Source organism: Papaver somniferum, chromosome 3, assembly GCF_003573695.1.
Source record: "Papaver somniferum cultivar HN1 chromosome 3, ASM357369v1, whole genome shotgun sequence".
Lineage (NCBI taxonomy): Eukaryota > Viridiplantae > Streptophyta > Magnoliopsida > Ranunculales > Papaveraceae > Papaver > Papaver somniferum.
This window is the reverse complement of record NC_039360.1, coordinates 223,167,558-223,183,558: the sequence shown is the minus strand read 5'-3', so window position 1 is coordinate 223,183,558 and position 16,001 is coordinate 223,167,558. Positions and strand designations below refer to the sequence as shown.

Genomic DNA, 16,001 nt, shown 5'->3' with positions numbered 1-16,001 from the left:
AAACCGTCGGAGTTTTGCTTTGCAGCAAGTATCTATGCAGCATCGTATGCACCAATGTTCTTTGGAATGGTCGCATTCCCTACTGCCACAACGGGAGCATCATATCCATTAACTATGTAAACCCATGATTGAAAATCACGTGCTTGAAGAAAGGCACGCATAAAAATTTTCCACCACAAGTAATTTGAGCCATCGAAGACTGGTGGTACGTTTATAGAGATAACACCTCTGTCCATATCAGATCGCTACAAACACAGACTTGTAAAGTATTTAATGTGTTTGCCTGCTCTGATACCAATTGAAAATACGGAGGTCTAATAACCACACCCAACAATTCATTTGGCAATCTGAGAGGATTTACTCCAATACACTTTCTAGAGAATCAATTAGACAGTCAGACTCAATCTAGAATACAATATATCAAAGAGTTTAATATCTCTAACTCTTAATTCAATCCGCAATCAGAAAATAGAAATCTGCGAGCCCGATTGAATATAAGAGGAATTACTTGAACGGTATCAAAGACCAATGTTCAAGTGTCAATCAATGTAAATCAACAACCAAAGGTTGGATGACTGATCTTAACACACAACCTCTGATATTTAAATTATATAACAAAATATACTGCGGAAAAGAAATAACACAGACACCAGAATTTTGTTAACGAGGAAACCCCAAATGCAGAAAAACCCCGGGACCTAGTCCAGATTGAACACCACACTGTATTAAGCCGCTACAGACACTAGCCTACTACCAATTAACTTCGGACTGGACTGCAGTTGAACCCTAATCAATCTCACACTGATTCAAGGTACAGTTGCGCTCCTTACATCTTTGATCCCAACAAGATACTACGCATTTGATTCCCTTAGTTGATCTCACCCACAACTAAGAGTTGCTACGACCCAAAGTCGAAGACTTGATAAACAAATTTGTTTCACACAGAAAAGTCTATGGGATTGAATAAATCTGTCTCCCACAGAAATACCCAAGAGTTTTTGTTCCGTCTTTTATAAATCAAGGTGAACAAGAACCAATTGATAAACCGGACTTATATCCCGAAGAACAACCTATTATTATCAATCACCTCACAATAAACTTAATCGACTATCGAAACAAGTTATTGTGGAATCACAAACGATGAGACGAAGGTGTTTGTGATTACTTTTCTATCTTGCCTATCGGAGATATAAATCTCAAGCCAATTTTACATTTGCACTCAATCACGATAGAAACATCAAGATCATATCACGCGACTAGAAAGAGAATAGTTGGGTCTGGCTTCACAATCCCAATGAAGTCTTCAAGTCGTTACAGGGTCTCGACAAAAAACCTAAGGTTAAAGGAGTATCGAATCTAGTTATGCAACTAGTAGCACACATGAGGTGTATGGATCAGGTTTCCCAGTTGCTATAGTTCTCTTTTATATAATTTTCAAATCAGGGTTTGCAATCCAAGCTACCTTGGTAACAAAGCAGTCAATATTCACCGTTAGATGAAAAACCTGATTCAACCAAGCTAATATCTTTCAATCATTAGATCGAACTTCACTTGTTACACACAAATAAAATGTATCCTCATTTAGGTTTATGTAACCGTACCCAAACGTGTACACCATGTTGGTTCACAAATAGTTAACCGAGATTACTCTCATATCAACCTTATTCATCTTAACCATAACTAGTTCAAATGATTCAAATGAAACTAGTTAAAGAGTTGTTCAATTGCTATATTCTCATGGATTTATTCAAGAACACAATTAAAGCAAAATCGGTTTGATTCACTCGAATCGATACATGAACATTATAGCCACTGTTTGCAAAGATTGCGTTCCTTATTGATAAATGTTTTAGGTTCATGTACAACTGATTTTAGAAAGTAACCTACTTAAGTATGCGTACGGGTATGCGTACGTAAGTAACCGGATTTGAGTTTGTTTTAGTTTTCAAACTCAGCTAAAATTCACGGATTCCGCCAGTACGCGTACGAGTACACGTAATTCAGGTAATCAGATGAGTTTGGTTTTGGTTATCAAACTCAGCAGAAATTCACAGGTACGCATACTTACCCAGTCTCCTACAATCTTTTTGTATACACACAAGTATGCATACTTTAGGCTCCCGGTTTTGGACTTATACACTAATGTGCGAAAGTACTATGCTTATATCCAAAGATGGTTACATGATTCTGAACTCTTTATTTCAATCACTAAAACATTCTTCTATAATGACAGAAGCCGTTTTCACATACTATTAGTATCAAAGCAATTTTCAAGATATTGAAATAATCATTGCCGAAACATTCCGTCTTACACCAAATGATTGTATCACACAAACCATGTAAGATGTTACTCGGAAATTTTCTCATGATATAATATGAACTTGGTCGAAGAGAAATCTTACCAACACATATTTCGAGAAATATGTAAGCGAGATATACTCAGCTCGAAATCTCAAATGTGTATAGAGAAAACTATATCGTAACACGACTTATGCCTCAATATAGGAGATAAAGTAGAAATAGACTTTCCAAGTGATAGATGAGTTTAAGTATCCACATACCTTTTGTCAATAAAGTTCCACAAGATCTCTTTAGTAGTTCTTTGTCTTCAAGTGATAAGCGCCATGAAGTCTAAGCTCAACTACACATACTATGTCCTAGTCTGAGACATCTATAAATAGGCTAGAAATATAGTTTTGATCACTAACATTGACAAACATGCGTGAGATAGAAACGCATGCGATTTCGACCGAGCAATGCTCTAAAAATTATGTTATCGACCCTGCCGAGACTATGTGTTGCAGAAAATACCTTCTCATGATGCCTAAAATCATCATAAGGTCCGCAGGGTTATAAAATTACTATCTTGGCGACTATAAGAAAGCCGGCACGTTAATGAACAAATACCTTCCCGACTGTTATACAGAAAAAATGAAGTTCTGATGCCTAAAATCATAACTAGGTCGGCAGGTTATAAAATTATGACCCTGCCGACTATAAAACAGCCGGCACGCTAATGACCAAATACCGTTCTGACTGTTATACGGAATAAAATGAACTCCTGATGCCTAAAATCATAATAAGATCGGCAGGGTAAGAAAAATACGACCTTGCCGGATAAACATAGTCGGCATATTGGTGAAACAAAAACTTAGCCGACGAATCTAAAATTCAAATTTTTGCAAGTACAACTGCATTGATTGACTACCGTAACGGCCAAATTTGGGCACCATCCTATAAATACACTAGTTCTCTCTACAAAACACCACACACCTATTTGCATATACTCTCTAAAGCTCATATCATCATACACCCCATCTAACTCTCCCAATACCTCTACAAACAACAATGGTATCATTTGATTCAAATGAAGATTTGACAATCACCAAAGCTTGGTACGCGAAACTCGAGCTAAAAGGAATTCCTCCGTAAGGGTGGATGTCGTAACCTTTTGGGATAGGGTATACAACAAATATAGGCAAGAGTTTGGGAATCCTAATGGAAGAAGTGTTCAAAAAATTCATCATAGGCACCTAGTCATCGAAAATGCGATACTTTGTTATTTAGCTATCCAAAAATCGATTTTCAATGCTACGCACTTCAACTTGTCCATTGAACAATTTGTAAGTATTTTCGTGGTTTATTTTACGTGATCCAAGTTGTTTGATCTTCCAACTTAAATCACACTAACAAAGTAAGTTTGTGTTTGTGTTTGTGTTTTTGTAGCATGAAGTCGTCAACGCGCGCTACTTGGAGGAAAAGGGGGAAGCATTCGCATTCGATGGAAGCTATCAATTCATGGTATCCAAAATCCCGGAGTATTCCCCGGAGATGATGGAGGGTGTATCGTCGTCGGATTCCTCAGATGAAGATTGATGGATTTAGAAGTTTTAGTGTTGGTTTTGTGGGTAGATCTCTATGTAAACCCTCACGAAATTATAACTCGTCCACTAGGGTCGCCTAGGAGTTCAAAGGCTTGATGCACATGCTAAGTGCATTCGTTGTTCCGTCGACAAGGAGTTATATTTTATGTTTCAATCAATGTAGTAACCAAAATTGCATGAATAAAGTGAATTACATCTTCCAATATTATGTTTTCTGTTGGGTATAACTACAGTTCGGCATGGTTACATTGCCGACTTTTCAACAACCAACAATGTTAGAAATTATTCGCATGCCGATTATAAGTCAGCCGGCAATGTTAGAAATTATTTGCATCCCGACTATATGATAGTCGACATTATAGGAAATATTTACATGTCAACCGTAAGATTGCTGGCCTAAGATAGTCGGCATATTCTTCATTCAAAGACCCTTAGGGCCTAAAAATGGTCGGCGTTTTCTTCATCCGCGGACCATGCCGGCTGGGCTTAGTCGGCACCTTATTCAGACGTCGACCATGCCAGTGGAACTTAGCCGACACCTTATTCAAACGTCGACCTTGCGGACTTTTTACATTTTCAAAACCAAAATTTTTGATCCAAATCGAACTCATAAGACAGATAAAAGGTTTAATTTACTGAATTCATAATTTCTAAATTTTAATCTAAACTCAATTAATTAACCTAATCAAAAAATTTAGTATTAATTAAACAAGGATATATTAGCGATTTAGAAAATATGTGGTTAATGGGTGGCCTATTTTACTTCTAAATGTCTTGGGTTTTGTCTCATTAGGTATACCCCAATTAATCTGGGTATATCCAATCAAGCAAGATTGTTTCATGTACAAATTACCATGAAACAAACCTTTTTTTAAACGGAAAGAGTATAATTCAATTCCCAAAAATAAATATAGAAAATGGGTTATTTGACCAAAATGGTACTTTTCCTGGTTCAAATGGACGGGTAAACTTTTCTCATGGGCCAAATGGAGGGGGAATATTTTTAATGGTAACAGACGTTACTACCCTTTCTTCTTATCCATCTTTTCATTTGAAACTGACAGAAATTACCTGGAAGTCATCGATCTCCCCTTCTCTCCACCATATTCAACAAAAACCAGAGTACACCTTCTCCACCGTAATCATCCTTCTTCGTCTACTCACTACCAACGTCACCAATGTCTATCACCATCAACACTACCAGAAATTGGTTTCTCCATCGTCTTCTCAGCACTAATATTATCAGAAATCGATTTCTCCATCGTCTTCTCACTAACAACGACATCAACAGTATCAACATAATTGAATTTGGTTTCGCCACCGTCTGCAAAACACCGATACCAACTGCAACATGAAAGATTTTTAACTTAATTAGGGTTTCAATCAATCAATTCCATAAAATGTTTCCTAGAAATCGTAAGTTTTGAAACCCTATCTATGTTTTGATTTTAATTTCAGAATTGTACGATTGAATTGTTGAATTGCTTGATTTTATTTTTATTTCACTGGATGTAACTGGATTTTAGTTGGGTTGTTGTAATAAAATTTATGTTTATGTTTTGGATGAAACTGGATTGCATCTGTTATATGAATTGTATGTTTTGGATGAAAATGGTTTGCATATGGTTATATGAATTATATTCTAAGAATAGGCATATTCGAAGTCATGCTCAACAGGTGTTTGTAAGAATGTCGGAGTGATTTTCTATGGCATATAGCATCTCTACGGCTAAATTTGATAGGATGTAACTGGTTTACATCTAACTTTAAGTTAGGATGTAACTTACAAAACCTTAGTATGTTTACTGGAATTGAAATGAGAGTAATAACAACAATACTGGATGTATCTAGATACGTTCTATGTTATTGCTTCCAATAGTAGTATTAACACTGGATGTAACTAGTTAGATCATATGTTGTTTCTTGATGTACCCGGGGACATCTCGTGTCGAAATACTAATAATATTGGATGTACTCAGTTACATCCGCCCTATTCGAATAGTAGTAACACTGGATGTACTCAGTTACATCCAATCTATTTAAATAGTAGTAACACTGGATGCTACCAGTTACGTCACGTGTCTAATATTAGTAACACTGGATGTAACCAGTTACGTCCTATGTCGAATACTAGTAACACTGGAGTTACGTCTTGTGTCGGATAATAGTAACATTGGATGTAACCAGTTACGTCCTATGTCGAATGGTAGTAACACTTGATGTAACCAGTTGCATCCACCCTATTCGAATAGTTACATCCTATCTTATTGTAATATCCACCCTATTTGAAGTTTAAATCCCCATTTGAATAGTTGAGATGATAAGTTCCAATATGTTTTAATGATTTTTTTTTTGTTGCCAGTAACCAAATTTTAAAGTCATGGTTACTCTTTTCGTTAAGCCTAATATATACTTGATTTTGCTTTGGTTGCAGTTCTTGTTGCAAAGGAAAGCAAAAGGCTATTCATAAGTGCTTGAACAATTCCAAGAAAAGACTGATTATTTCATTTAAGCATGCCGTAAAACCGCAAATGATGGAATACTTTATGGTTTGTTACAAGTCCTAATTTCTTAACGACAGTCTATGCCGATTATCTTACTACCACTAGGAAAAATGCTCATTGTCCTGACGGTACGGCCGCTATAAATGAGATTCACAATTTCAGTCTTCGTTGCATTCACTTGCTGTAAAATAGCACTTACCGCTTGCATATATATTTGTTAGTATATAATTTTGGTTTAGAGTTTAGACATGCATATGTTACTACTCTTAGCTGATGTTTTTTGATTCAGAATAATGAAAACTAGGAAATGTGGTGCTAGTTTCCCACTCATGATGTGACAGACCTCAGTACTTTGCGGTCATAGGTAAACTTCCCATGGTGTCATTCAATAGAGGATGAAATCTACAAGGCTTCTAACGCGATCCTTGGTTATAATATTGTGTTCACACACTTCCAGTTCCAGGTTTTAATGGAAAACAAGAGAGCTTACAAGTTCTTTTTGCTACTCCTTTGCAATCTCACGTCATGTTCTTCAGGTAATTCACTGAGTTCTTTTTCGTCTTCGTTTTGGTTTGAAAATGATATTCATGAACAACTTCTATTTTTTCCTATTCTTCTGCCAAATTTCAGGTTCTCTTTGAGGATACTCTTATAAAGGAAGGACACATGTTTCCATAACCAATCCAACTGCGGCACTATTCACGACGTCGATAACCAATCCAGTAACGACTTACCCATTCCCACCAGCTGGAAGCGCTCCAGTGGCGATGCCCATTGCCACACTCTCTGCGAACCCGGTAACATAATTCTCCAACTGGTTTGTCTAATGCAGCGAGCACTATGTATAACTTATAAATTTGCTTAAATTTGTCTAATTTTGTTTCAATTGAAACAAGTTTATTGTTGATGATTTAAGCATTTTGATTATACAGTTTCTGAAAGTGGGACTTGATTGTGCGGAAGTCATCAGCTTTTGCTGTAGGAGCAATTGTTGCCTATTTGGTGGTGCAGAAGTCATCAACTTTTGTTGTATAAGCAATTGCAGACTTCATCAGTGGACTAGTAGCTATAATGGCTCTTCCACGACCATTTATGTTACTCTGTTTTTTTCTAATTGTTATAGGAAACGTCCACATATTCTGTTTTATGTTATTCTGTTTTTTCCGGTAAGTTTTAGTGCTTCACGTGGGAAGATATACTTTAAGGGCATATTGGTACCTTTATCTGAAAACAGTTGTACGAAACTTAAAAATCCTGGGCAAAATGTCCAAGTTTGGTTATTTAAAAAGTATCTTTTATGCTCATGGATATATAAACAGTATCAAAATTTATGTGTCTTTTTCATCCAGAAATTCTTATTTTTGATCTTTTTAATCAATTTTGTGAAATAATAAATAGGAGTCATTTCCCGAATCATGTGGCCAAAACATACTTAGAGTTACACATGGTCTCGAATCCTCACGCAATTGACAAAGATTCCTATAACGTACAAAAAAAAAGTTCGAAATAAAAATGTACAACGAAAACAAAACTATATTTTAATTCGTTATATATATAGCAGGACAAAATAAAAAAGTATTTTGCGGAACCTCAAGCGTATATGTAACTGAAGGATCAATCAACTGAACACCATAACCCCAACCCGTTTCTACACAACTTATGAAGAAAGAAAAATGGTATTAAGCATGTATATATTTCCCTAAATCATCAAAACCTTTGTGAATTCAATCTCCATAAACCTAATAGATAAACCCCAATCCCCGGACTGGACAAGTTGAGTACCTTTAGACAAAGATGACCAAAACTTGTGTTGGGGTTATGGGTTTTTTTTTCCCATGACAAAGTGTAAGAATCCATGCACATTCTATATTCATCCTTCACTTGCATATGATTCATTATCATCATCATAATCAACATGTCTACCACTACTACTTCCTCCTCTATCTTTCAGTTCTTCAATCTTCTCAACAACTTCTTTCCAATCCAATCTCTTCTCGACATCTTCTTCACAACAACCCAATCCTATTTTCAACAACTTCATCATCTCTTCTTCAGCATCCTGTGTTCCTTTCATATCTTTGTCAAAAACTTCAGCTGTCCAATCATCACCTTTAACAACTGACTTCACCCAGCTCGCCAAATCCGAATTACCACCGTTACTTCCTTTGGCTTGTTGCAGATAATTAGACGGGAACTTACCGGTTAATATCTCTAGTATAAGCACTCCGAAACTCCATATGTCTGTTTTCTTTGTTGTTCGGCCAAACTGTGCATATTCCGGTGATTTGTAAGCCACCATGAGTTGAGTTGCGTGTTCTTGATTTATCAAGGGGACTAACGCGTAGTCCGCTAAGAGTGGTTCGAACGATTCGTTTAGTAGAACATTTGATGATTTTAGGTGTCCATGAGGTACGATCAAACTTGGCAACTCCTTGTAGAGGTAAGCTAGACACTTAGCTACTCCTTTGACAATTTTTAATCTGAGCGGCCATGTGAGACCAGGACGATCCGCGCTCCGGTTCCCTGAAACCCATATTCAGATCAATGTCACTTGCAAAAATATAAAACTATGTACATACACTCGGACAAACAAATGAACTCACCATGGAGTTGATATGCCAAGCTACCATTTTCAGCAAATTCAGACACCAAAAGCTTCTCTTCTCTTCTGTAATAATAAGACACGACGGATGACAAGTTAGGATGTGATAGTCTGCCTAGTCTTCTCATATGTTCTTGAAATTCCTCTTTGGCAACATTGTTCATCAGCCTAAATCTCTTCACAACCATGGAAGGACCACTTAAAAGTACAGCTTTATAAGATGAACCAAAGCTACCACTTCCCAGAACCTCGGCCGAAGCTCTAAGCAAATCTTGCAAATCAAATTTCACCCGCACATCATCCCTTATGAATATCAACCCTGCTTGTTCAGATTGTTTAGTCTTATTTCCTCCTTGGCTGTGAGTACTTGCAGGTGATGATGCACCATGATAACCTTTTACTTCCTCAGAAGGTACCTTGGTTAGCATCTTCTTCCTAGACGCAGATTGAAATTGCGGATCATTCTTGCGGCGGAAAACAAATAAAACTGTAGCTATTGCTGCTATGGCACCAATACTTCCTATAACCATGCCTACGATTGCCCCAGCAGTTATTTTACGTTTATTACATTCGCCCAGTGTCCCCCCACATAAAAGCTGGTTTCCTGCATGGCAAATGATCAAAGAAACTTCAATAATAATCTACCAGGAAACAACAAAATGAAAGTGGCTTGCTTACCTGCAAAGTATTTCTTATCCATCTTGCTGAGGCTTTCTGGGATTGGACCCTCTAATCTATTATTTGAGAAGTTAATAAATTTCAAGCCCTTTTGTTCAAAGTTTGGTATTTGGCCTTCAAACTGATTACCATCAAGCCTCAACTCCAAAAGCTTGGTTAACCCAAGAAGAGATAAAGGGATGTTACCGGTGAACATATTATCATTCAGATACAATTTCTTCAATGATCCCATACCCTTAAAATTATCCTTTGGAATGTCTCCGGAGAACTTGTTATGTGACAAGAATATGGATTTTAATGCCCCGAGCTTGTGAATATCAGGTATAGGTCCATCGAAGCTGTTATTCATGAAGCTTATTGTACGTAAAGATGGCAATTCCGTGAGCGTATCCACGTCGATCGTACCCATTAATCCCATGCTTTCGAGTTGTATTCCCCATACCGACCCTTTTGAACAGAAGATACCGATCCAATTAGAAGTATTGCCGGAGCATGGACTCGTCGACAGATTCCAATTTAACGTGTCAGCGTTAGTGAAGGAATCCTTCAGCTTGGATAGAGCTTCTGCATCTGATGCATGAGACGACGTGATGAATACAGATAGAACTGCGATAATGCACGCGATTGTTCTTGGCCCTGGTGGATCGCTACGGGCCATTACAAAAGTCGTTTGTGCATGCAAAATACTGCATGCACGAACGTTCTCACGTTAAAGTGAATGTTCCCGTTTCAACGACGACCACCAGAGCAAGAAGAACAAGAAGGGAAAGAAGAAGAGGAGGTTAATTTGATAAGAAAAGGGTTTTGAGGTCATGAAAGAATGAGTTTTGGAAGGGGAAAAATTGTGGAGAAACAGAAGCAGAATAGCTAGGGATGAAAGGCTTGAAATGCTAAAGATAGGTAATGTATTAAACAAAGAAAATGGCTGTGAGAATTGACTAAGTCTTCCTTGTTTCTTTTTCTTCTTTAACAATTTGTTGTTGTCAGAGAAAGCTAAGGCCGACCTTTAGAAAAAATTATTCATTTCTTATCTTACCATTCAAAGAGGTTTCCAATTGGCACCTTAAATTAGTAAACTATGGGAATGCCCCTATAAATAAATAAATGTTTGAAGAGGACACACAAACAAACAAGGTGCTAGTGGCGACAACATTCAAGTAAAACTCAACTCTCCAATGGTTTTTTAGCAAGGTGAACATAGGAAGGTTTACTTGCAAGGACACTCTGAATGCAGCAAATTGCCGGAGGTTGTGAAAAACTTGCTAGTGTACTTGTCTTTACTGGAATTGTTTAAATGCCTGTTATTATTTTAGAAGCCGTATGTGCTGCAAGTCCACCAAACCCCTTGAGATTAATGGCCGTACTGAGCCTATACCTGTTGTGCCGATTTTAATATTTACAAGAAAAAAAGTTTAGGGCCTGTTTGGTACAGTTTTGAAAAACAGTTTTCAAAAATAGTTTTCCACTGTTTTAAAAACATACCATTTTTTCTTTGTTTTCATTTTCTAAAAATTGTTTGGTAAACTGTTTTTGAAAACAAGGAAAACCAACTAAATCGGATCAAATGTAAAGATTCGTCTAAGAGATAGTGATATTAGCCATGACTCACTTGCAGTCATTCCCCATCTCTTACTTTGTTCTGAAAAGAAGAAAAGAATAAAGAAAAGAAAAAAAGAGAAAACACAGAAAACAATAATTTGTTGTTTTCATTTTTTTTGTTTTTAAAAACAGAAAACAGATAGAAAACATTTTCTGAAAATGTCCTTACCAAACGCGTTTTCTCCTGTTTTCTGTTTTCTCTGTTTTTAAAAACAGAAAACTGTTTTTGAAAACTATACCAAACGGGACCTTAGTCTCTTATTGGACTATACATAAGATCAAACAAGTTTGGCAGTTTGTTTGTTGTCATCAGCGGGCGTTCACGTGCTGATTGGTTTAATAGACATCCTAGCAGTCCCTTTTATAATCTTCTAAACTCTAGCAACCAGAAACTCCCAGTCCCCACCATCATTATTCGTGAATTGAGTCTCAATTTAGTTCTGAATTTTTGGCAAATGGCCCATAAAGTGCCATGAAAATTAGAAACTATATTGCAAAAATAACAGTGAGCAGCACATTTCTGTGTTGTGTTATGCTTCTGTGTTGTGTTATGCATCAAAAGTAAGAACCAATGAGTTACAGAAAGCAAATGGAGAAAGCTGACGCATAAAGCTGCTCTAGTTTTATGAACTAACAACTCAATGGAGTTATATAAATGAGCAAATGGACAAAGCTGACGCATAATGCAGCTCAAGTTTAATGAAATCCAACTACAACCAATGTATGTGCAGTTCTCAGAGATGCAGTGTTAGAACTGCAAAAGACTTTTTAAAACTCCTTACTCAAAATAATTCTACTTGGCAAACTTTGATGTTGAACTTGAATAAGTGAACTGTTTTTACTTAAACCATCTGACTAAATTCAATTTAATTCAAATAACAAAATTAGAGAATTGGATCTATATATCCGAGAATAAGCTTAAAACCAGAACCAATTGGCTGGTTATGGTTCCCATCAGTTTAAGTTTGAATAGTGTGAACAAGAATCTTGACTCTGAGAAGCGATCTGCTGACAAAAGTACCAATCACACATGAACTGAGATATATCCTCTGTGTGGCAAGAATTGTTAATTTTGTAATATTAGCAAGAATGGTTGATGAATTTACCTTCATCGGATGAGGGTGTTTTCCGGGTTGAATTCTTCATAGCCAACATCCAGAAGACAGAGACCGTCAGGTGGTGCTGGAGGAGCTGTGGCACGTCTGCATGTAGCTTCCATGAGATTCAGTAGTGCTTCGTCATCTGCACCAGCTGCAGCCTCTCTTATTGTTGTTGCCACAAGCACTCGAACCATCTAATAAATGAGTAAGTAGTCAGTCAACATATACTCTAGGAAAGCATTTATTGATATAGAGTTTAAGCGAGTACTTCTATTGTATAACTTTAAGCATAAGCAGATATATGATTACCCTGCGCAAGAAACGGTTGCCAATTAGCTCCACGCACATGACTTTCTGTCCTCTATTATCATTTCCACAAACCTATAAATAACAACGATGCAAAGTCTTGGTCCTTATATTTTCGGGAGACACAAGCCTCTTCTTGGAACTTTAAATGTAAAACATAAAAGATCGGATAGTTTAATCTAGTCAGAATTCAACCTCTTCTAGTAAAGGCAATCTGGCTTCAGTAGCTCGAGCATGGTAGATGAAACATTCTGTTGGTGGACCCCTGGCAAAAAAAAAAAAAGGATTATTGTTCCCCGGCAGCTAAATTGAACCCAACAACAAGGTAAAACAGAGAAGACTTCATCTATGTTTGTTCAAAACATAAAATATATATGTTTCGGCTCTTACGTGCTTCTAGAAGCTTTTGTGTCCCTCGCAAACATCCTGTATGACAAAGATTTTCCTTGTAGCTGCAATAAGAGTTCATTCACCCTTTTTACGCTGAAGCTTCTTGGCTTATTTCGATATTCACCCCCAGTTTCTGCATCAACAACTAAATATTCATCTTTCTCCTCTACATTCAGACATCCATTTTTCAGCTCAGCTTGTTGTTCTTTGAAGTTGGAGTTTTCATCATTTTTGCCACTCCCAATTCCTTCGTTTTCTAAATCAATGATGGGAAAGATATAGAAATAACGCCTCCATTTGGCAGAGAAATTAGGATGGAAATCACGTGCTACCTACAACACATTTTTAGTAAATGAGTGAGTGTTTCAGAAACAAGCAATTAATGATTTCCTCTTAAAATGTAGAAGTTAATTGGTTAAGAAACTAAAAATTAGTAAACAACTTATAAAGGATAACGAAGCATGTCTCCCTGTTGTAGTATATATTCTTCATTTCACCTTGTCCAGAAAAGATTCAAGCAATTACCCAAAAAATAAAAAAGAACAGCTAAAATCTAGAGATTGAGCAGCCGCCACAGTCCACACGCATCAAGGACATGGTTTCCACTATCTGATTATTGTTATATAAAAATTAAAACTTTCATACACAATATATAACCTTGGATGCTGAAATGACCCTCAGTTTTCCCGGAGACGCGCTATTGATGGCATCCTCCACATCTTGAGTTTTGATGTCATTTCTCCAGGTAACTGGACATAATATCAGTCAGACACTGCAAGAATTAAACACCACCCCAGAAAATCGGAGTCACGAGAAAAGTCAACAAACACCTCAAATAGTCATCAACTAATTTAGCCATCAAAAAGATAATGGTATATGGCAAAGCCTAGACAATTTTGAGAACGAATAGCAATTTCAATTGTAATACGAAAGATGGGATGTGTCTTATCATTTCCATGTCAATATTAATTCAAAATTCACTTTTGGAGACCAGAAAGTAAATTACTTGCAGGATATGGCTTTGTTGAAATGAATTGAGGAGGTGTCCTAAACTAAGAACAGTAGAATTACAGCATACTGCGGAATGACAGAGAAACTGAAGATCCAGGATCACGTATGTAGAGGCTGGTATTTTTGCTCCTACATAGAGAAACTGGATATAATAGGATTACATTTGGCTCACTCCTCCTGCAGGATTTCTATAAAGCACCACGAATAATATAAGTTGATCATGAAGACCAAGAAACAAGAAAATGCCAAAGTAATAACTCACAGAATGAACAAACTTGGTTCAGAGCTGTCACTCCTTTGTCAGTTCGTCCAGCAACGGCAACACAGGCTTCCAGTGGTAAGGATTTGTCTTTTAGCTTTTGAGCTTTGAATTCATCAATGAAACTACCAATAGACCTCTCCACTACACTATAAAGCAATTAAATGTATACAGAAAATGTTAAAAAGATTAAGGAGATGCAAAACAAAAACAAAAAATCCCAAACTAATTTGAAAAATCCAGCATGATTGCCGAAAAGGAAAAGGATAATCTCGAATTCAATTAGCCTGGGCAACTCTTAACTTCTTAAGCAAATAATAGATAAAATGAAATCAAGTAATCAACTAACCTTTGAACAGCATTAAGTCCTGGCTGTTTTTGCCATCCATCAAATGAATCGCCATGATAAGAAAGAACTATCTTATATGTCGCCCTTGCCCACCTTCCTTTCTTATTCTTATTTTTACCCTCCACCAATTCAACAACTTCCTCACAAGCTTCTACACTTTTAGCAGCAAATTGACCGGATGTGTCCTTCAGAGAAGATCTCTAGAGTTACAAAAATCATACCAAAAACCATGACATACAAGTCAATTATGATTCGTGAATAACAAAAACAACAATCAAACCAATTTAAAAGATAATTAAGCATTACGAACCTCGGTTGCAAACAAACTCTGTATTGGCAATCGACCATTAACTAGATTCAGATAGAAATTGTGTACTTTCTGCCATGGCCTATTGTCATACATGAACTCATAACACTCCCTAACAAAAAAAACATGGTGTGAATTCCAGAAATTCATTCACAGCGACATTAACACAAACATTTGACTGGCTTTACGAATTCAAAACAATAATCTGTATTGAATTGGTGGAAGTAAAAAATAAAAAATTAGGGCAAAAGTTTTACCTGGCAGTCCACCTAGAATCCTTACAAGAATCAGTGTGGTTATAATGTAGATAAGTACTACTGTCCGTCTGGTTTTCCATCACTTTGTAGCTCCAAATTGGTTCTTTTGCTGTTGCGTTTACCGTGACTAGCGAATTTTAGCATCCCACCAGCATCAGGATTTTTAGGGTGTTTAAACGGCGGCGCTGTCGAAGTAAAAAGGAGGACGAAGAAGAAAAAAAAATGAGAATCGGGATTTCGCTCAACATGAAACAAAGAGAAAAAGCTAATCTTTGTTGGCTGCCCTACGGGCAACTGCAATGGTGCGATCAAAACCAAAGACCAAATACCAAAAAAAAGATCAAATTTTAGGTTTAGTTCGTGGCAACAAGCAACGGTACCCGATTAAAATTTGATCGAGCGTAACTCAAATATCCGTCCCACATAACTTTCATCAGGCGAACACTATATGTTCGTCCCTCTTTTTTTTATAAAATTTTTTTTCATGGGACGAACTAAATATGTCCGCCCAATTCTTTTCAAAAAAATTATAAAAACAACTTTTCAAGGGGCGGACTCTAGTATGTCCGCCCCATTTTCTCTATTTTAATAAAAAAAAAAAATTCAAAGAGCGGACATATAATGTCCGCCTCATTTTTTTTTCTTTTTTTAATTCAAAAACTTTCGTCAGGCGCATTTTATACTTACGCCCCACTCCGGACGAACTTTTAATCTCCGCTCGACCAAATTTGGTTTTGGTCTTGGTCCCAGACCAA

General features: G+C 36.8%; 2 protein-coding genes across 2 annotated transcripts; both read right to left on the bottom strand.

Moving 5' to 3' along the window:
- Positions 1-7,843: 7,843 nt before the first annotated feature.
- LOC113358774 (pollen receptor-like kinase 4) lies at positions 7,844-10,519 on the bottom strand. Its single transcript, XM_026602450.1, has 3 exons — positions 9,669-10,519; positions 8,992-9,594; positions 7,844-8,911 (listed from the first exon to the last, which is right to left on the bottom strand). Exons 1-3 carry the CDS (start codon positions 10,324-10,326, stop codon positions 8,259-8,261), a joined length of 1,914 nt encoding a protein of 637 aa, XP_026458235.1. The 5' UTR covers positions 10,327-10,519; the 3' UTR covers positions 7,844-8,258.
- A 1,369-nt stretch (positions 10,520-11,888) lies between these two features.
- On the bottom strand, positions 11,889-15,504 carry LOC113358773 (tRNA pseudouridine synthase A-like). The gene is made up of 10 exons (XM_026602449.1): positions 15,247-15,504; positions 14,993-15,101; positions 14,683-14,882; positions 14,337-14,482; positions 13,721-13,812; positions 13,064-13,395; positions 12,869-12,938; positions 12,677-12,748; positions 12,374-12,561; positions 11,889-12,272 (listed from the first exon to the last, which is right to left on the bottom strand). Exons 1-9 carry the CDS (start codon positions 15,324-15,326, stop codon positions 12,376-12,378), a joined length of 1,287 nt encoding a protein of 428 aa, XP_026458234.1. The 5' UTR covers positions 15,327-15,504; the 3' UTR covers positions 11,889-12,272; positions 12,374-12,375.
- Positions 15,505-16,001: the final 497 nt, after the last annotated feature.